Source organism: Cryptomeria japonica, chromosome 6 (assembly GCF_030272615.1).
Source record: "Cryptomeria japonica chromosome 6, Sugi_1.0, whole genome shotgun sequence".
Classification (NCBI taxonomy): Eukaryota; Viridiplantae; Streptophyta; class Pinopsida; order Cupressales; family Cupressaceae; genus Cryptomeria; species Cryptomeria japonica.
The window spans coordinates 197,137,453-197,158,906 of NC_081410.1; the positions used below are offsets into that span (position 1 = coordinate 197,137,453).

Below are 21,454 nucleotides of genomic sequence, written 5' to 3' on the forward strand. Positions count from 1 at the left end.
TTCAAGAGAGCCATGAGGAAAGGTCTCCAAAGTCCGCCATACCTCGGAGAAGATGGAGATAAATTTCAAAAGTCCACCTACGCATTGAAAAGTCAAACAAAATCAACAAGATGCCAGTGATGTCACAAAATCCACTAAGATTTCAAAATTAAATCCAAAATGAAGAAAATATCTAAGGATTATTTAAAAATCCTCAAAATAAATCCAAAATGGAAAGTTTTGTTGAAAGGGAATATTGGAGAATTGATGAATATCTTCAAACTTAAATCAAAATGGAAAGTTTTTTTTTTAAATTAGAAGTATGAGTTGGATGATTTTAGGGGTTTTACTTGAAGATCTAACCTTGTCTACAAATACTTCATTATCAACTTCATTATTACACCAAGAAGTTCAAAGTTACCAAGGAGAGCTTGGTAAAGTATGTCAGTTTGAAGATCATCTGGAGAAAATTCTAGATATTGCTGGAAGTTGGATAATATTTTTGGCAAAAGGTTTACAGATTTCTAGAGAGGCAACTAGTACGAGGAAGAATCATCCAAACTTTTCTGAATTTTCTGAATATTTTGGAGAAAATTCTAGCCTTACTTCTATCCAAGTCAGAGGTGAAATTAAAATTGTGAATTTTCTGAATATTTTCCAGAATTTAATAAATGATTTTTTCGAAAATTTTGAAGGAAGAAAATCATTTTTTTGGCTAAGTATGAATTTTTTTTTTTGAAAGTTTTGACACTTGGTGGTAACCACAACCAGCCTTAAGACTGAGGGTTTTAAGGTGAAAATTCGATTTTTATGGCTAAGTATGAAAATGAAGTGAAATTTTCCAAACACTTAGCCATTCGCAGCCTCGATTTTCTTTAATCCAAGATAGATTTCTAACTATTTTCCTTTGGTTTTATAGGTCGCAAGAGGAAATAGAAGCAGGATCATCATAGAGATCGTAGTTGGAGTTCACAGGCAAGGTTCATCCGGGCGTGAAGATAGCCAAAATTTGGCTAAGTATGGGAAATGTTGAAGGCATGTCAGGGTATCGAGAAGAAGGACATGATCACAGCGAATGCCTGAACAGCTTGATCCCATCATTTCATATTTGCAAGGGGTTACCCAGAGCTTTTTAACCCTCTTCCCATGCAACATAAATTGGCAGCTGAAGGCAGGATCGTCACTGAAAACACAAACGGAGTTTCAAGCCAAATTCAAAATTGAAGACAGGGACCATGAGCAAGGTTCGTCCGAGCATAGAGAGGGACAAAATTTGTCTAAGTATGAGAAATACTTCGCAAAGAGATTTCTTCTCCAAATTCGAGGCACTTGAAAGAATCTCAAGGCATCAAGAAAGAAAAGTTCTCAGACTTGGTGAAAATATGGAAAAATTAAATAAACTTCCAACTTCTTGAAGGATTTCATCTCCGGAAGGAATTGAAAAAAAGACAAGCTCCCAAGCAAAATCAAATGGTAACAAGAAGGAATCAAATTTCCCTACTTAGACAATTTCTTGACACAAATTGGAAAATTCAAGGAAGACATTCAACATGTTGAGGTGGCGGCTCGTCATCTTCCAACCAATCAGATCACTCCAAGTCAACATGTCCAGATTCGATGAACTTGACTTATCCAGAAGCTTCTAGAAGGGCACACTTCACAATGCCACAACCTTCTATTTTCATTGATGGTTCATTTTTAGCAAGAAGGACAAGTGTCCCAAATGTAATTTTCTCATTGGTCGAGGGTAGTTAGTTTTGGGAAACCCTAATTAGGGTTTGTAGCTTTCAATCTGGGCCCTTGATCACTGTTTGATCTCGGTCGTCCATTTATTCTTGAAAACTATATAAGCCTACCTCCTCTCATTTGGAGAGTGTGAGGTTTTTGATGTATTGTTGCTTAAGGTCATTTCCAGATGATATATGAAGCAAATCTAAATTATTTCTAACTAAGTGTTGAGGCATGTGCGCTGCTTTGTAATCTCTATTATTTGAATGATTTGCATGGTTTCAATTGCCTCAACACTTAGTTAGAAATAATTTAGATTTGCTTCATTGTTGTTAATTTGAATGAAAGATTTGATAAGTGTCAATTGATGGTGTATTTCCGCTCATACTTTTGGTAAATGGATGATTTCCATTCTACTGTGCAAAGTTAGTTTGAGCCCATCCCCTATGCATCCCAACATCTCGATCATAAGCACAACCCATTGAAGATTGCACCAGCCTTGTGTAGTTGTCCCTAGCGTGGCGAATCAAGGTTTGGTTTCTCGAAAGCACCCAGTTGATACCGTCTCCAAAATTCGTAGGATTAGATTAGCCTTCCTAAACCCTATCTCTTTTTCCCTTTCTTTTGAAAGTCTAAATCCCAAAAAATCCAAAAAAAAGAAGAAGAGCCTAAAATTGCTAAATCCATCTAAGTCCAGCAGTTCAAGATACTTGTCAAACATAAGTCCCCCTTGAAATTTCAGCATACACTACCCAAGAAGCTATTCTACTAAAGTCGCTTGTTCGCACATATAGACCTTGGAATCAGTAGTGATTTTTTAGGAGAGGATAGAATACCTTCGGGTATCCTATCCTAATGTTTGGTAGATGATAAAACAGACACCAACATAAAATGGCGCTAGAAGGAGGGCTGAACAATTGACATCTAGATTCTATCAATTTATGCTTGAGGGAGTAATTTTAAGGACTTTTTAACCCTCCTCTCAAGCGCAACATAAAATGGCGCTAGAAGGAGGGCTTGATCATTATCAAGTCTTCACCAGCTGAACTCAAGTTTGTACTTGCAGAAGTTGTCCACAACTTTTTCTTTACCCTCCTCCCATGCACCAACATAAAATGGCGCTAGAAGGAGGGCTTGATCATCGTCAAGTTTGGACCGGCTAAAGTAACCTATTCTGGATAGTAGATATGAGGCAGCATGGTATTGCCGCATGAATTCCCATTCAATCTGCCTCTTGAACAACCTGAACAAGGACTAAATGAGTCCTGCATTACAGATCAATTGCGGGCACTTGCTTGGAAATCAAAAGTAAATTACTCTCAGTTCAGACAAGTAAGTCACGTTATTGCCACGGAAAAAGAAAAAGGAAGACAAATAGAGACTGTGATCAAAGAAAATCTAGAGAGACAAAGGATTTCTACCCTTCACAAGCAAGTTCTGAAAGAAATCCTACAATTTTCTTCCCAGTCCACTAACATGGTAAGAGATGGGTCTGCCCATCAATCCTCCTGAACCAGGAAGAGACCCCGAACCAGTAATACAACCAGATTTGAGCTTCAACAACGAACAAGAAGACATCATCATTGAGTTATATAGCTTAGCCTGGTCTGTGAAAAGAAATTATCCTGACTGGTGTCGAATGTGCTTCATCCTAGAAAAGGAAGAAGAGATTGCTAACCGCATCAACACACAAAATCAGAGAGAACAAGAGGAAGTTAATCCAGCCCCTGAACCTGCTCCTGACTGCCTCAGCAAGAATAAACGCTATGCTGGATCGCATAAGTTCTTTCTCCCCGGATAAATTTCAGAGGATCCTCAGATCAACACAAGGTTCATCCAAAGAGTTCGTAGAATTGGAACGACCCACCAGATCTAGACAAAAAAGAGAAGTTTCGCCAGAGAAAGGAGAGAATCAAGCAGAAGAAGATAGACCAAAGGTGGAAGACATTTCCAATTTATTCCAAACCCCCTCCCCTCAAGTCCCAAGCACTTCGCCTTCAGTCTCCTTTACACCAATTGTCCAACAAGTTCAGCCAGTGATTTCCCCAGCAAACATCCCAATGGCGTGGCGTCCGGCCAATGCATCCCCTATGGTCTTCACAGCCTATAATGCAATGCCAAAGAGCCCTAAACACTTCTGTTCTAGGTTTCATAGTGGTGACCTAAGTCGCTCGGCTGATGAACATATCAAGATTTTTGAAGATCTCCTGCATAATAGAGATATCCAGCATGAAGACATGGCTTGTAGGTTGTTTCCTTGCACCTTTGATGAAGAAGCCTCTCATTGGTATATCCACCTGCCAGCTGACTCCATTCATAATTGGCAAGAGATGAAAGATATCTTCTTAGAAAAATTCAGATCGCCAATCTCTCCATCTAAATTATATCGACAGTTTGTGGAAATAAGAAGACAAGAACATGAACCTATTAGCACTTTCAATAATAGGTTTCACAAAGCATATACAAGACTAAGAGATCCCTACAACCTGAATAATGTTGCTGCACTGCCTGTTTACTATGCAGCATTGGGCCGCCTCACTTCCATGTTTGTAAAAACAAAAGGGACCCCCCCAACCAATTTCAAAGAAGCTTATGCTTCAGCTATTTTAGTCAGCAATGATTTGGAAGTAGGTGCCGCTACAGGACCCTTGAACTATCTAGGAAATCCCGCTGCACAAGGACAAGTCCAAAATATCTATAGAGCATTGTCTCAAAATACTCCGGTGATGAACCCAATTCCTATAGCCAGTAATCAGTTGGTTCTTCACCCTGGAAATCCTATCTCACAAGTACCACCGCCGCAGCCGGTATATCTCCAAAACATGACAACTTCCAGTCGAACCTCAGAGGAGAAAGAAGAAATGAGGGAATTAATCAATCAAGTAAAGAAACTGTCAGCGAAGGTAACCTATTTGAAAGGACAGAACAACCAAATGCAGAGAAATTATCAAGGAAATCATCCAGGACAAGGTTCTTCCGGATATACAAGAGACGGTCAAAATTTCCAAAGAGACAATCAGAACTACCAAGGGAATAATCAGAATTTTCGAAACAATAATCAGGTTCCCTAGAAGAGAACATGGAATACTAGGCCCAACAACGGTACTGTACCATCCCCTTTGGATAGCCAACCTGCTGCAGATAGTCGTCCCGCAGATAAAGTATTCCTAGCAGAAGCTGCACTATCAGGATGGTGTAGGCTGCACAGTACTGATCAGCATTCCGATTTACAATACCATGAATTCCAGGTAGCAGCAGACATTTTCCAAAGCGAGAGAAGGAATTCAGGAGTAGAAGAAGCCCCGCCAACTGGGTATGAGATTGTTCCTGTAACAAGATATGATCAAGCTTTGGTCATAGAAAACGTCAGGTCCCCATTCCAGAATGGTTCATCATACCAGCCTAGCCAAAGATTCCCACCTACGTCTGCTAATAGCCCCGTGGAACTGCCACAAGGTCAAGTTAAGCCTGAAGTCCAATTAGTATCGAACCAACCAACCACCATCAATGACTATAACTTCCCCCCATTATATGATAGTGTTTTAGTTGAAGGCACTAGGGAAGTACAAGCATTCCAACAAACGTCCGGAAATCAACCTCGTGTATACCAATGGAATGCTCGATACAATGAGCCTTTAACCACATCTATTCCTCCCAACAACTTTCAGACCCCACCAAATCCCAATGCTACTAATGCACCAACACCTCCCAGGGATTCTCCTGAATATCACCAGCAGAATGTCCAACCCAGTAGTTCAAAACCTGTCAGTTCCCATCAAGTTGACCAAAGGCAACTAACGGATCCCCAGCTAGGGCCCGTTCACACCCAGACAAAAGACAGCCCTAAGGAGGAATTAAAGAGGCTAAGTTCATTTGTGTTAGAAGAATTCAAAAGGATAAAATTCAGTCTGCCTTTGATTGAATTGATGAAAATCCACGAAATTAGAGAAACAATCTTTGGTAGTATTACTGAAGTTGGGGCACCAAGAATCCCTCAACCAAATGCCGTACACAGAGGGACGGTCAATGTTCCCGCTAATACCAATATTGTGTCATCCGATGTCCCACAACAATCTCCAAATTTTGTAGGCATGATGCAGACTTCAATTGAAAACCAAGAAAGCATCACACCAGAAGAAGTCCTCATGGACACAAACATATTCAAGGAAGAAATTATAGCAAAAGAATTATCACAAAGCTCACACAGAGGGGATTCTTCCTTCAAAGAGCAAGAAGAGGAACCAGGAAAGAACCAAGTAGTTTTCTACCAAGGGAAAGATGAACCTGCTCCATTCCTGTTGTCGGTAAGGATATTTGGTAAAATGTTGCATAATTGCCTAGTAGACTCCAAGGCCTCCAGCAATGTAATGCCATTGGTCGTTTGTCAAAAATTAGGACTTGTTTCAGCAAGGACTAATAAGAAAGTCACACAACTAGATAAGACTGAGGTACCGGTGATGGGAGAGCTCAACAATATCCACATGCAATTGGCAGCAGACCCGAAAGTGCAAAGTTGCATCGATATCTCTGTCGTAGACATCCCAGATGGATATGGCATGTTGCTAAGTAGGGATTGGTCCAGAAGACTGAATGGATACATTTCCACTGACTTCTCTCACATGTGGTTGCCATGGAAAGGGGTTCCCAATCAAATCAAAATTGATAGTACCCCAAGACTCAGACTAATGATTACAGAATATGGAGAAAATAACGAGATATTGTTCCTTGAAACAGACCTAGGGTCCTATACACCTAGGGTGAATGAAATTCTGACACTACAAGCCTCCTCCATAGGGGAAACCAATGTAAACCTTTCCGACTTCACAGTGATGGACGATCCAGATAAAGAGAAAAGATTGTTCAAGAGTTTCAAAGAATTCATATGGATGAATGTGTGTCGGAGAGCTGAGATGAGGAGTAAGATTCATGAGCTATTGCTGACCAATTGGTGTCGGGTTCACGACGCATCTCATTCAAAATTCACTTGTAAAGAATGTCACAAAGCAATCACAGAGGTTCGTCGGATGCTACAGCAATTTGCAGATCCCGGAAGTGACATCGAGAGTAGACAAGTCCATCAAGGATTCTCCGAGCCTCAGCAGAATATAGAGATAAATATGGAAGAAGATCAACTACAAGATCGTCGGAGATGCACCTTTGAAATACAAGCTTCACCATCCTATCGTACAGTCGAACAAGAGGTTGAAGGTGAGATCAGTCAGATATTAGAAGAATTCAACGAAAATACCATGGAAACCCAAACTCTACCACCCCCATAGGAGGAAATGGAAGAGCAAGCTTCAGTATGGTCTCAATATGAAGAGGTAGCATGGATCCTAAGGTTTGACGGATCCTATTCCAAGAAAGGGGCAGGAATTGGTTTTAAGTTAACCAATCCTGACGGGGAGATGTTTCTCATAGCTCGTCAACTCCAATTCCCCTGCACCAACAATGTAGCTGAGTATGAGTCGCTAGTTCATGGATTATTGTTCGCCATAAGCAAGGGAGCTAAAACGGTACAAGCCTACGGTGATTCAGAGATAGTGGTCAAGCAAGTGAGAAAGCAATATGTTTGCCATGATAAGAGGCTGTCCCATTACCGTAACAGAGTTTGGGATCTTCTGGAAAGCTTTGACGCCTTCAACATCCGGTCAATAGGGCGAGCAGATAACCAAATTGCGAACACGTTAGCTCAAGCAGCCAGTTCACTGGAACCTCTTACCATAGGAAACATGGATCATCTGTCCAAAGAGTTGTCACTGAATCCCTCAATCCCAGATAACATCACAAATTTTCAAGTATTCGAAGACGATGGTCAAATCCAAGAATTTTTAACAAGCTCAGACATATTTACAGCCCAAATGATTGATGAGGAGGAAACAGAAGAAGAAGCAGAATTGGATGATGACGGAGTTTTGAACTTGAAAACAAATTTCATCCCTAAAGGAATGATACAGTTGGAAAGAATGTATGATCAAGACCAAATTAATGAGATGAAAGGTCAGAAGACTAATGGTGACCAATTCGAAAAGGTAAATATGGGGACTGAGGACAATGCCAAAAATGTGTACGTAGGCAAAATTTGTACACCAGAAGAAAGGGTCGGAATAATTCAAGCCTTAAAAGAATACTCTGATATCATAGCATGGAGTTACGAGGACCTAAGGACCTATGATACTTCTATCATTACCCACACGATTCCTCTCAAACGAGACAGTAAACCTTTCCGGCAACGCTAGAGACCAGTCAACCCATTACTGGAACCTCTTATACACCAAGAAGTTAAAAAGTTGCTAATAGCAGGGATCATATTTCCAGTACGCCATTCGATGTGGGTCGCCAACTTGGTCCCAGTCAAGAAGAAGAGTGGAGAAATTAGACTGTGCGTTGATTTCCGAAATTTGAACAAAGCCTCTGAAAAAGACAATTACCCCCTGCCGTCCCTCGACGAAGTATTACAAATTGTGAATGGTTCACAGATGATGTCCTTTCTAGACGGATACTCAGGTTATAATCAAGTACTTGTGGAATATGAAGATAGATTGAAAACCGCATTCACTACAAAATGGGGAACATTTGCTTACAAAAGAATGCCCTTTGGGCTGATCAACGCTGGAGCTATGTTCCAGAGAGCTATGGATATCGCCTTCAGAGAGCTGATTGGGAGGAGTATAATCATCTACATGGACGATCTTACTGTATTCTCAAAGGAAAGAGAGAGTCACGTTAAAGACCTAAGGAGGATATTCCAAAGATGCCGAAGGTATGGGATTTCCTTAAACCCAAAGAAATGCATATTTGGGGTCACCGAAGGCAAGCTGTTAGGACACCTGATCACAGAGAAAGGCATATTGATTGACCCTGAGCGTATTGATGCTATTTCAAGGATCAATTTGCCATCCAACCAAAAGGAGTTGAGGTCTTTCTTCGGAAAGATTAATTTTGTCAGAAAATTTATCACCGGTTTCGCCGAGATAGTAAAACCTTTAAATGAGATGTTGAAAAAGGGTGCAAAGATGGAGTGGACACTATCATTAAAGAAAGCATTTGAAGAAATCAAATTGGCTATAGCCGACGCGCCAGTTTTGGTCAGTCCAGACTACACTAAGCCATTCTACTTGTATTCCTTTGCATCTGAACATTCGTGCGCCGCAATACTCACGCAACGAACTGAGGAAAAGGAAGAGCATCCTATAGCCTTTATGAGCTCGCCTCTCAAGGATGTAGAGTTGAGATACCCAAGTGTTGAAAAGCAGGCTTATGCCTTGGTGAAGGCTGTCAAGAAATTTAGGCACTATATATTAAGGAGTAAGATCTTCGCCATTGTACCTGATGTTGCAGTTAAAACACTCCTGATGCAGAACAAACTAGGGGAAAGGCGAGGAAAGTGGCCACCATCCAAGAATATGATGTAGAGTTACAACCAATGAAATTCGTCCGAGGGCAGGCTCTATTGCAGACTATGGCAATCGAAGGACCTGGACTAATACAACAGACATATGTCTTGACTGATGTCTCTCAGAAAGAATGGTACTATGATATTGTGTCATATTTAACAGACCACAAATACCCTGCTCCCATGAATTCTGCACAGAAACGAGCCTTCAGACTAAGTGCCAGCGATATATGCTCCAGGGATCAGTGCTCTACAAAAAGAATCATGAAGGTATATACCTTCTATGTGTTGGATACGACGAAGCCAAGAGAATAATAGAACATTTCCATTCCAAGTTTGGAACAGGCCACGGAGGGAGTCAAGCCACTGCCTTTCAAATCTTAAGGGCAGGATATTATTGGCCTACTGTTTTTAAGGATGCCTATGAACACGTAAAGACATGCCACATTTGTCAAGTTGTCGCTATTAGAGAAAAGAATCCTGCAATGCCATTGCAACCAATCACAGAGGTAAGACCATTCGCCATGTGGGGGTTAGATTTTATTGGAGCAATAAACCCACCGTCATCCGCGCAGCACAAGTACATCCTGACAGCAACCGATTACTGCACCCAGTGGTCTGAAGCTCAAGCATTGAAGAACTATACGACAGACACAGTAATCAAGTTCCTTGAAGAGAACATTATCACCAGATTTGGATGCCCTCATGCTCTAGTGTGCGATAATGGCTCCGCCTTCACTTCTCTAAAGTTTTCCAACTGGGCATTCGATTATGGCATCACTTTGAAATTCTCATCGAATTATTACCCCCAAGGTAATGGACTGGCAGAGTCAACCAACAAAAATTTGCTCAATGTGATCAAGAAGTTGCTTGATAAGAACCCAAGAGATTGGCATACACAATTGAGGTTTGCTCTATGGGCAGACAGAACGAGAGCTAAGAAATCTCTAGGCACTTCCCCATACCACCTGGTCTACGGACAGGACCCGATTTTCCCTATTCAACTAAGGATCCTGACTCTAAAGTTCATGCAAGAATTTTTGGATCCAGAAGAGCGAGTCCAAATTCGTCTCTCCCAACTGCTTTTTCTAGAAGAACAAAGAGATCAAGCCCTGGAAAAGTTTGCCAAGTACCAAGGGACAGTCAAAAGATGGTTTGACAGACGAGCCACTACGAAAGCATTCAAGATCTCGGATCTGGTCCTGTATTGGGATAAACCCCACGAACGAAAAGGGGATCATGACAAGTTCGATTGCTTATGGAAGGGACCATACCAAATTGCCAAGATACTGGGAGAGAACGCTTTCAGGTTAAAGACTTTGACAGGTGATGACATTCCTTTGCCCGTTAATGGGCAATTCCTGAAACATTATTTCATGCCTTGAGTTCCATGGTGGAATTTGTTTGTACATAGCTAGGGTAGTTTTGCTTTGGTTGTGTGTCTCGTTTAGTTGTTTTTATTTCCTTAGTTTAGATTGCTTTGTTAGCTTAGCTGTTTTGCTTTCGCTTGCTTCCGCGTGCATTAGTTTAGTAATAAAGGAGGATTCCCTTTGGTGAGAAGGCAATGTTGCTTAACATGCACACATTGGTATGACCCCGCTAAGCTATGTTCGGGGTATTCCTTTGATGAATATTTATGAAGAGCTTTTAAAATTTTAGATTAATTGCTTCTAAAGTATCTCGAAGTTGGGACGAGCATTTGACTAGAAAGGGAATCATCAGTTGTATCTCGACACTGAGTCTTTTAGTCATTATATCTTGTACACTTTAAGAATCCTCTGAGTCATTTTGGACCTCCCACGGTGAAGTTATGGCAAGAGAACATAAGGAAATTCGTCAAAAGTCTTACTTCAGCGCCACTATAATACTCAAGCCCGTAGTAAGCTTCATTACTTACACGCCAAAGTGTGGAAATATGTGAAAAGAAAAGAAAAAGAAAAAGAAAAAAGAATATCAAGAAAGAATAAAAGAAAAGAAAAGAAAATCAAAACACTTGGCGTTTGGGGTGTGCGGAAATCTCTATAGGTGTATCCTTCAAATCAAAGTATAAATCGCCGGAAGTAGAGCAATCTTCGTGAGATTATAGAGATAACCTCACCGGGGCTATGGACGCTCGCTGGCAGCGAGGCTCTATCCAGGGATGCTTTTGGAGTAAGGCAAAGCACTTAAAATTATGCAACTTGCCATGATGGAACCAAAGGGTCATAATGATCTTAAGAGACGGGAAGGAATGCATTTGGCACACACTTATAATTGAAGGATGAAAGATCTTGATGCAACTGAGGATTCCTCTTTCCTTTTTGAATGCCCTTCCAAGCCGGCAGGTAAGTTAGTTATAATTAATTTTTGATTCTAAATGTTTAGAATGGGTTTTATCCTAGGAATATTCAGGAACATTCCTCTCGTGGAGTCGCCAGATGTTGTGACCTTTTCCCACACATCGGCCCATTGCTACTGGGGACCCTCTGATTTTCCTTCTTTCTACGGTTTTGTTAGCGTCCTGTGACCTTTTGCTGCAGTTTCACCAAGCCTTGTCCAGTTCAGAGCATTTCAGGTCCTGACGATTGAAAGTTAGTTTTTGCAAGTTATGTGATTCCGAAGTGTGAACACCACCAGAGTGCTTAGAGAGGCCAAAGGACGAAGATCGCAATTGATTTGGACAAATTTGGACAACTTTCTATTTTTAGAAAGTTTTCCCTATTTTTTAGGGATGTCTGCTTTTTACTTTTTCGGAATGGGAACCTAGGGTTTACACTTGCACCACTGACCTGCTTCGACCGGAACTCGAAAATTCAAAGTTTTGACCTAAAAAAGCTAAATCCCTAGATTTTAGGCTTTTAGCTTTTTCGGGATGCAAACCTAGGGTTTACATTTGTACCACTGACCAGCTTCGACCGGAACTCGAAAATTCCAAGTTTTGACCCAAAAAAGCTAAATCCCTAGATTTTAGGCTTTTTGCTTTTTCGGGATGCAAACCTAGGGTTTACACTTGTACCACTTACCAGCTTCGACCAGAACTCAAAAATTCCAAGTTTTGACCTAAAAAAGCTAAATCCCTAGATTTTAGGCTTTTTGCTTTTTCGGGATGCAAACCTAGGGTTTACACTTGTACCACTGACTAGCTTCGACCGGAACTTGAAAATTCCAAGTTTCGATCTAAAAAGCTAAATCCCTAGATTTTAGGCTTTTTGTTGCTTCAGATGATCCACCTAAGCATGGATTTCAAATTTCAAGTTAATCCAGTTAAATTAGATTAAACTGTGAAATTTTGAGGTTTCTCTGAAAATTATGCTAAGTCTGGCTAACAAAGGTTTTTGAAGTATTTTTGCAGGTTCAAACCCCACCACGATGCAAGAGAGGCCATGAAGGAGCCTTGCCTGAAGTCTGCCATGCCTTAGAAGGCTGTGTGGGTGCTCACCTCAAAGTCCGTCATGCCTTTGGGAGGTCACATGGGTGCCAAGCCAGAAGTCCGCCATGGGTTGGGAGGTCATGTGGGAGCACGCCTCAAAGTCCGCCCAAGCATGTGGGAGCACTCTTCAAAGTCCGCCCAAGCATGTGGAAAGTGCCTCAAAGTCCGCCCAAGGTGGGAGCACTCTTTAAAGTCCGCCCAAGCATGCCAAGTGATGGAGAAGCCTTGTCTAAAGTCCACCAAGGCTAAAGGGGTCATGTGGGTGCCAAGTCCAAAGTCCGCCAAGGTAAAAGGGGACATGTGGGAGCTAACTTCAAAGTCCACCCCAATGCCTTAGCCAAGTAACATCAACAATGGAGGTCATAATGGAGCCCTCCCCCAAGTCCGCCAAAGTAAGAGAGCAAGGTAGGAGGTGCCAAGTTTAAAGAGGCCAAGGTGGCCAACATTCTAAAGTCCGCCATAGGCTAGGAGGGTTATGTAGGAGCTATGCTTAAAGTCCATCCAAGGTGGAGAGCCTTCTAAAGTCCGCCCAAGGCTGGAGAGGTCATGTGGGAGCACTCACCAAAGTCCGCCCAAGGCAAGAGAGGTCATGGGGGAGCTAACACCAAAGTCCGCCCAAGGTGGAGAGCCCTCCAAAGTCCGCCCAAGGGGAGGTTGCTTGAAGTCCGCTTAGGGGATGGGTTTGAAGTCCGCCAATGTGGGAGCCTAGCCTAAAGTCTGCCAAGGTGGAGAGCCCTCCAAAGTCCGCCAAGGTTGGGAGGCTAAGGAGGAGGAGTGATAGAAGTCTGCCCAAGTTGGGGACACTACCCAAGAAGCTATTCTACTAAAGTCGCTTGTTCGCACATATAGACCTCTGAATTAGTAGTGATTTTTCAGGAGAGGATAGAATACCTTCAGGTATCCTATCCTAATGTTTGGTAGATGATAAAACAGACACCAACAGTTCCCAAGTTCCTAAGTCCTCAACCCCGGAACTCCGGAACTCCCATGTTTCCAAGTTCCTAAGTCCTCAACCCCGGAACTCCGAAACCCCCAGGTTTCCAAGTTCCTAAGTCCTCAACCCCGAAACTCCTCAACCCCGAAGTTCCCAAGTTCCCAAGTCTTCAACCCCAGAACTCCAGAACCCCCAGGTTCCCAAGTTCCTAAGTCCTCATCCTCGAAACTCTGGAACCCCGAAGTTCCCAAATTTCTAAGTCCTCTACCGCGGAATCCCGAAATCGCCAAGCCCTTGCCCTTCCCTTCTTCGGAATCCCAAAATCCCGAAATCCCAAAATCCCAAATCCTAAGTCTTCCCAACTCCGGAATCCCAGGTTTCTGAAGTCTTCCCAATTCTGGAAGCCCAAGTTTCCCAAGTCTTCCAACTTCCGGCTTGCAACACTTCCAAATGGCGTGATCAACACTCAAAGCTCTTAATGCTCCACCAACATGGGATTCCAACTAGTAGTTGCGACTTGTACACCTTTCATGGAGCTACAAGGGCACATTTAATGATTTTTGCAGGATTTCCATCAGGTGGAGTACAAGGCCATGCTTATTTGTGGTTACTTATGTCGTGCATGCATGCTTTGACTTTGGAATGTTAGGCAATCCACCTTCTAAAAGTACCTTTCTTCTTGGGATTGTGTTGTTAGGGTATGGTCGGGTTGCTTGCATGTACACAATGCCAGGTGCATGCACTTCCCTGCATTCTCTGACTGACATTTCCCTGCACACACAAGGGTCAAGGCTTCTCTTCCTTGACCAATGGTCTCTCCTCTACGACCAGTTTTCTATATAAAGGTTGTTAAGCCTCATTGTAAAGGGTTCTCTCCCTGTTGGCTTGAGCTTTCCTATGCTCTTTCACTTCTCTTGAAGACTTGTATTTATCTTGCATTTCTGCAACTGTAAGTTTGGCCATTGGCCTTATAATGAATTGAAATCATTATTCTTGCCTTACTTCAACTTATGCATGTTGTGTATGTTCTCTTAACTTCATTGTAAGTGTATGTTTGTGGCTTTCTTTCACATATATGTTGTGTTAACCTGTTTCTGGGTGTGACTTGTGGGAAACCTTCTCCCCTCTTAACATTCAACAAGTTCTAAACTCCATACATGTGTTGAGGTCATTCATGCAACTGAAGTTTGTACATCTTCTTAGTATTTCAATTGATTCTTTGTGCCATTTCGAGTGGGGAGAGAAACATCTCTTATCTTGGTGCATCACCTCCTTTCATTTTAAGCATTTCTCTCTCCCCTTTTCCTCTTCAAGTTGTTGGGATAGGTTTAAAAGTAAGATTTGGAGTGTTGAGTTGGTTCAACACCTGCACCTGGATGGAGAAGGAAGCCAGCCTTCTCCGGAGATTCAACCCCCTTATGCAAGGTCCCACACTTTGGGGTTGTTTCCATGTTTTACAAGGTTGCTGAGTTGATAGCTCAGCAAGGGTGCAAGTTTTCGTGACAACACTATAGGTCTTTTGATCACAAATGCAAAGAATACTCTGCTACTACGGAGACCTTCTAGGATCTTTAGAATGTAAATGACCAAGAGTACTAGAAGCTATCCAAGCTGATGTTATCCTCACACACGAATTAGAGATTTGGCACACGCGAATTACTGAAGCCTTAAACTATGATTTTGAGGAAAAATCGGCAAACCCTTTTGTAGAAGAGTACTGAGCACTGTTTGCTCCAGCAACTCCAAAACATATTGCAAGATACCATGGTTGCAAATGTTCACCCTAGTAGTGTGAACCAAAACTAACTGCAACAAAGCACGATTTTTGTGGAAAAAACCGTCAAACCCTAAGAACATTGTGAATCACAAAATCCCATGCGAACTTCACGTATTACAAATGATTTTTGAGGAAAAAATCGAAAAAAACCAACAATTTTTGAGGAAAAAATCATGAAAACCTATGGACAATTTTTCAGGAAAAAATTGTGAAAACCCTCAAACATTTTTTCACGAAAAAATTATGAAAACCTACAAAATGTCACGAGGCAAAACACCTAACATCATCCGGCAAAACCCTAATTTTTGAGGAAAAAATCAAGCAAAAACCTCTTATGATTTTTTGTCGAGAAAAATCAATAACCATTAAGGGAGGGTATTAGAATATTTAATTACATTTTAGTCACTTATATTTAATTCTTTTATTAATGGTCATTTAACTTTTTGGTTCATTTAAGTGAAAACTAAAGGCTAAAAAGCTAAATAAAGCTTAAAACTAAAAAGCAAACTATGCATTCTTATAAAAGAAGCAATAGTTACACTTAAAATACTAAATAAACTAATAAGTTGACTAAAAAGCTAAAAAGTTAAATAATTGGACAACTGAGACGACCACTAAGAATAGAATATGACCATTATAGAATAGATATAATATTATTTTAATACTTATATCCTGTTTTTGAAGAAAAGTGTGAACTGCTCATTATGAAAACCTGATTGATAAACTTATTCTGTTAATGATAGTTTTGAATTGATTCTACCAAGGGGTTTCATCAATTCTGGTCTTAGTGATGTCTTTTGAGTTGTATGTATTGATGATATAGTCTTCCTTTCCAAATAGCCGATTGGCCTTGAAAAACAATTAAGTGTTCCAACACCTTATTGTCCCTGATTTTTTTTTTTTTCCTCAAACATTTTGCAGCAACCTTTGTTTGATAGTAAATATTCGTATTAAGTTTTCCTTCAGCACTCAACCTTTGAAGATGGTCCACTCTTATAGATACTCAAGTATTTATCTCAATCGCAAACTAAATTGGAAGCTTAGTATTAAAGAAAGAATTTTTGCTAGTTGGAATGCTTTGGTTTAGAAAGTCACTATACATATGTTGAACAAAGGCATTGGGACAAAAAGAAACTACTGTTCTCTAGTCTTGTAAAATCTCTAATCATCCATAGTTGTGAAGTTTAAAATGGAATTATCACCCAAGAAGCTTGGAACAAATTTGAGCATTCAAGATTTGTTTATACCCATATGATTGATGTTCATACTACTTTGTGTCCATTTTTGTCCTCATTTAATTACTACTTGTGTGTCAAGTCAAAGTAGTTATAGTATTACCCCCTCAGGTTGCAAAGTTACCTTGTGATGGTGTTGTGTTTCTTACTAACATCTCCTTCCATATAGTGTGATTCCCATGTCACTTTCTTATTATCATCTTGCATACATAGGTTACATAGGTCGAAAGGAATCATTCAGTACCATCCATCTTCCATTATCTCTATGTTTTACTACTACTTTATGATATAGTTATTTTGCTTTGCATTTCTCATATCAATATCGATGGTGTTTGCATCTAGACAAATGAATAAAGAGAAATTTTTTTTAGTAGGATTTTCTCTTTTCCTTGCAAGGAAAACTAGAATTAAATTTGATTGGTATAGTATTTGCATCTAATATATGTTTATTATAGATTGTATTAGGTATTGTCCAATATTTTAGAAGGAGGAAAAACAAGAAAGGAAATGTAGTTCACTATAGCCAAACAAAGTAGCATTCTGCAAGCTTCAGCAAGTAATTTAAGTTTGTTAATATATAGTTAATCTATGGTTGACTTTTAATTTATAAATACAGTAAATGCATATTGAAAAATCACAAAACATAAAATATCAATATAATTGTATACTCTTTGATAAACTAAGTTCTAGATTATATCTATTGGCTCTATAAACTTGCAAATCTTTTCCAAAGTGATGATGCAAATTAGAATGGTGCAATCATGCAATGTTTTGATACTGTAAAGTTAAATTCTTGTCATGTGAATAGAGGATACATTTTTCTTTTCTTTGTGAAATCATTCATAATTATTTGTCCATATTATAAATATTTTTTGTGATAGAAAGTCTCATACAATGCAATATTTTGTGTTGCAGTTTATGACAGAGATGAAGGAAACTGCTTTCATTGTGCAAAATGTTTCTCCTCGGTATGTTAATATCCAAAACTCCTTTTGTGACTCTTGGGCTCTACTAGCAATTTATTGAAGTCAAATGAGTTTTCTTGTATTTTTGTGTTCACAGGAGCCTAATTGTGATTGATGAACTTGGTCGAGCCACTTCTTCATTAGATGGTCTAGCCATTGCATGGAGTTGTTGTGAATATCTACTGTCACTTCAAGCGTAATTACGTGACTCCTTTTATGCATAAAATAAAGTCAATGATCATTAAACAATTTGAGTTGACAAAAAGTAGCAAGTTTCTTCAATATAATTTTTAACCTTGTAATATGTTTTACCTAAAAGAGGGAGCATATATCCATCCAGCAATTAGAAAAATGACTGGTCTGCACCCAAAAAGAAAGTTGAAAATCAGTTTCAAGATCAATGAAATAAAAACATTGAACTTAAGTAAATTTATGCATAAAAGAACATTATAAGAAAATGTGGCAAGATGACAAAGACCCTTGCAAGTTTAAATCTCACCAATTTCTTAACGATAATCACGTATACAAAATTTGAACACAACTACTAAAAAATTAGTGAATAAAAGTTCTTGGTTTTTTAGAAACGTGATAAATTAAGAATCAAAAAATGAGGAAGATTAGTAAAATTGTGTAAGAAGGGACATCATTGAAAAGTGCATGGATGGGTCGTTTTGGGTTATGTAATGTCCCCATTTGGACAACCTTAAACTACAATAGTCAGCAACAACAAACTTAGGAAACCCTTTATCAATCGAAGACTCTATTATGAACAGCAGATGTAACATTCCATAATGCTGTCATGAATTTTAGAAACACTCAAATGCCAAAATAACCAAGTGTAACAGCGATAAACAATGGAATCCTTACATTTCCAAATAAAATAATTGATGTCGCAGCAATCAAGCAGTTACAAGTGCTTTGAGCAACACTTAAAATTTTGTACCCAAAACTTTTGCGCTTTCTCCAATGTTTAGTGGAAGGTCTTTTGTCATATAGTTTAAGTGCAATATAGTTCATGAAATGCAAGAATGCTACTGCTTTAAAAGAAGGATAGAATTCATGCAACATAAAACTTTTCCATAGACATTCATATGCATTAAGCATTACATTTAATATATTTTTGCGAATGACACCACAGTTCTGCTATAATTGTCAATGTGCGGAAATACATTTTAATGGATTTTCTTGTAATGTCCCTTTTTATAAATTACCCTAGTTTACCCTAGATTATAATTCTTAGTTATTAAAGGAGGGTTACGAGAGGGAGTGCCTTTTAACTCTTAATAGTAAAACCCTGCAACAAGTTAGGAAATAGTCTAGCAATTATAACATATAAGTGATTAATTACAAACATACTAAGTAAAGAATGAACTGATCATGATAAAATGAAGGAAGGCTAACTATATAAAACAAGAAGACTAACTATGATTCATAAATCAAAGAGAGCTAACTATGATTATTAAGGTAAAAAAAAGCTAGATAAATATAAATGTAAAGAAACATGGATCATAAGTATAAGTATCCCAAACAAAGTGACTTGGGAGGGATGACTTAATAGGGTGTCCTCAACAACCGTTCTCCCTTAACCGTACTTGATAGAGTAAATGCCATTCTCCCTCAATCAAGTCATACTTGGTAGGGTGTCCTTAATGCTGTTCTCCCTCAATCGAGTCACCTTCTCCTACTCATATGAATCATCATCATCATCATCATAGAGAGGATGGAGATTGCATCAATAGGGTGTCCTAAGTCTAACCCTCCTAAGCCCAAAGGCAGAGCACCTTCACCCCCCTTTGGCCTCATGTGGACTCTGCCAAACATATGAGGTGGCATGCTTAGAGGTGACCCTTAACGCCATTCCCCCTATTGCAACCATTCTTCTTCTACCATGACAAACCAGAATGAATATATATATATATATATATATATATATATATATATATATATGTATATGTATATGTATGCAAAGTATCATATTTCATCACTTTTTCCAGAATATATAACCATAAATGACTCTAAAGTATGATGTGTAAATGTACATAACAGTAGACTGTTATCAGACATTAGTATGCAAAGAATGCTGTAGAAATATGGTGCACAGGATCACGTACCAATGTCTTAAACATGGATATGATAGAGAGTTCCTTACTTGCTGTGAGTTCAATCTGCTTTCTTTCATGTTCTTCTTCCTTCTCTTACCATGATTGGGTATATTCAGAACATATGAAGGAATTCATTTTACATATAATAAATTAGCAAACTGTGGTAATCAGACGAGCTGCTGAATATTTAAAATCTTATAAAATCCAATCTGAATCCTTCAATTCTTCTTTCTTAAGGTCTTTTTGTGCCTTTAACTTAATAATAGTTCTGATCTGATCTGATCGATGATGATCTCCCTAGATGCTTCTGATTCCTTTACTTTATATCTTTCAATGTGAGGGAGAGGTCACACCCCTTCATCATGTATGCCCTTTCGCAAGAGACACACCCTTTCATCATTAGCTCCCTTTGAAAGAGTGCAACTCTTCATTATTTATGTCCTTTGAAAGGGACACTACCTTTCACCATCAGATCTGCACTTTCATTTCCATATTCTCCCCCCTTCGAATGAGTTCTCTTCTCCCTTTTATACCTCATATTTGAGAGAGTCGCAGCTTATCATTTCATGCCTTTTGACCATTCATTAACTTAACTAAACTTTATTTATATTTAGTTATATTCTTTATATTTTAATTTAAATTATATTTTTATTCTATTGTACTTTAATTCTATTATTATTATTTATTATTAAATTCTATTATGGAAGTTGGGACATTACATTGCCGACCTTTTCTCTATGGTTTAAGCATGTACAGCTGGAATATGAGACTAATATGGGTTCAACCAACGAAGAAGATGAAATAAGAGTCCTGAGACTCCAAAAACAATCGCCTGGCACTGTAATACCCACACGTCTCTTGACTAGGACTGTTTGACTTGCAACAAGAGGTCTGAAGCCCCAAATAACAACCTTAGGAATGGACATTGGCTCCACACAAACTGAAATGCCTCTGCTGATTCCTCAAACACCTTAGTGATAGTAAGAAACAGCTACTAGAAATTACGATGACCTGACCTGGAGACTCACACCAATCTACCTTGTATATGGCAGCCTAAAATGCATTCAAACTCTATTCACAGTTGCACCCAGAACACAGTGTTCATTTGCCTACGAATAAGGTGCTCATGTCACAATGTTTCAACTTTCAACACTCAACCAGAACAAGAAGTTCTCGCACGATTAGAGTTTTTTCATGCCCAGCCCTGAAGTGCTATGTTTCAAATCATATTGAATCAGTAAATATTCACCAGTCCACAAATTTTCTTTTATGGCATCCAACTCAATGCCTACAAGCCCTTTCAACAGATACAAATAAGTTGAATAATTTTTTCTTGCTCACAAGATTTCACAAAATTATAACTCACTCAATCCAAGTATGAAATCTAAATGATTCCACCTGCAACCAGCTAGGGTAGATTTTGCTCCACCAAAATTGATTTCCCTTACGGTTTTCATCCTAGGGTTTTCTGCACAAGAAGCTCCAAAATCCACAATAGAGAATATAACCAAGCATATGCAAATGAGCCTCCAATTCTTCTTTTATACTTTTCCTAAGAACATTCCCAAAGGACTATTCAAATTCCCGCTTAAAATATTTAATTAGAGCTCAATAATAAAGTGACCTTTTAATTTTCACATACGTTAGTCTATTAAATTAATTAAAGCTATCTGAAAAATATTATTTTATTGGACAACTTTAAGTAATTAATTTAATTTATTCCCTGATATTTAGCCTACAGGAATAAAATAGGCTAATTGGGCCATCTTTGGCTACTCCTCAAAAGCGGACATTATAGTCCTCCCTTCTAAAAATTGCTTGTCCTCAAGCAAGCAAAGATCTGGATGCTGCAATATTTGTTCACCTTCCCAAGTAGCATCCTCAATAGGAAATTCCCTCCATCTAATCATACTCCTTAATCACTCGTCT

At 39.3% G+C, this 21,454-nt stretch overlaps 1 protein-coding gene across 4 annotated transcripts in view; it reads left to right on the forward strand.

The window, feature by feature from the left end:
- The window catches only part of LOC131063486 (DNA mismatch repair protein MSH4), a 223,565-nt gene that overhangs the window by 194,411 nt on the left and 7,700 nt on the right, over positions 1-21,454 (forward strand). For all 4 annotated transcript variants that reach the window (XM_057997313.2, XM_057997312.2, XM_057997315.2 and 1 more), the window contains 2 exons: positions 17,374-17,426; positions 17,521-17,619. In XM_057997313.2, coding sequence (XP_057853296.2) covers positions 17,374-17,426; positions 17,521-17,619 — 152 coding nt within the window. The remainder of the gene's footprint in view (positions 1-17,373; positions 17,427-17,520; positions 17,620-21,454) is intronic.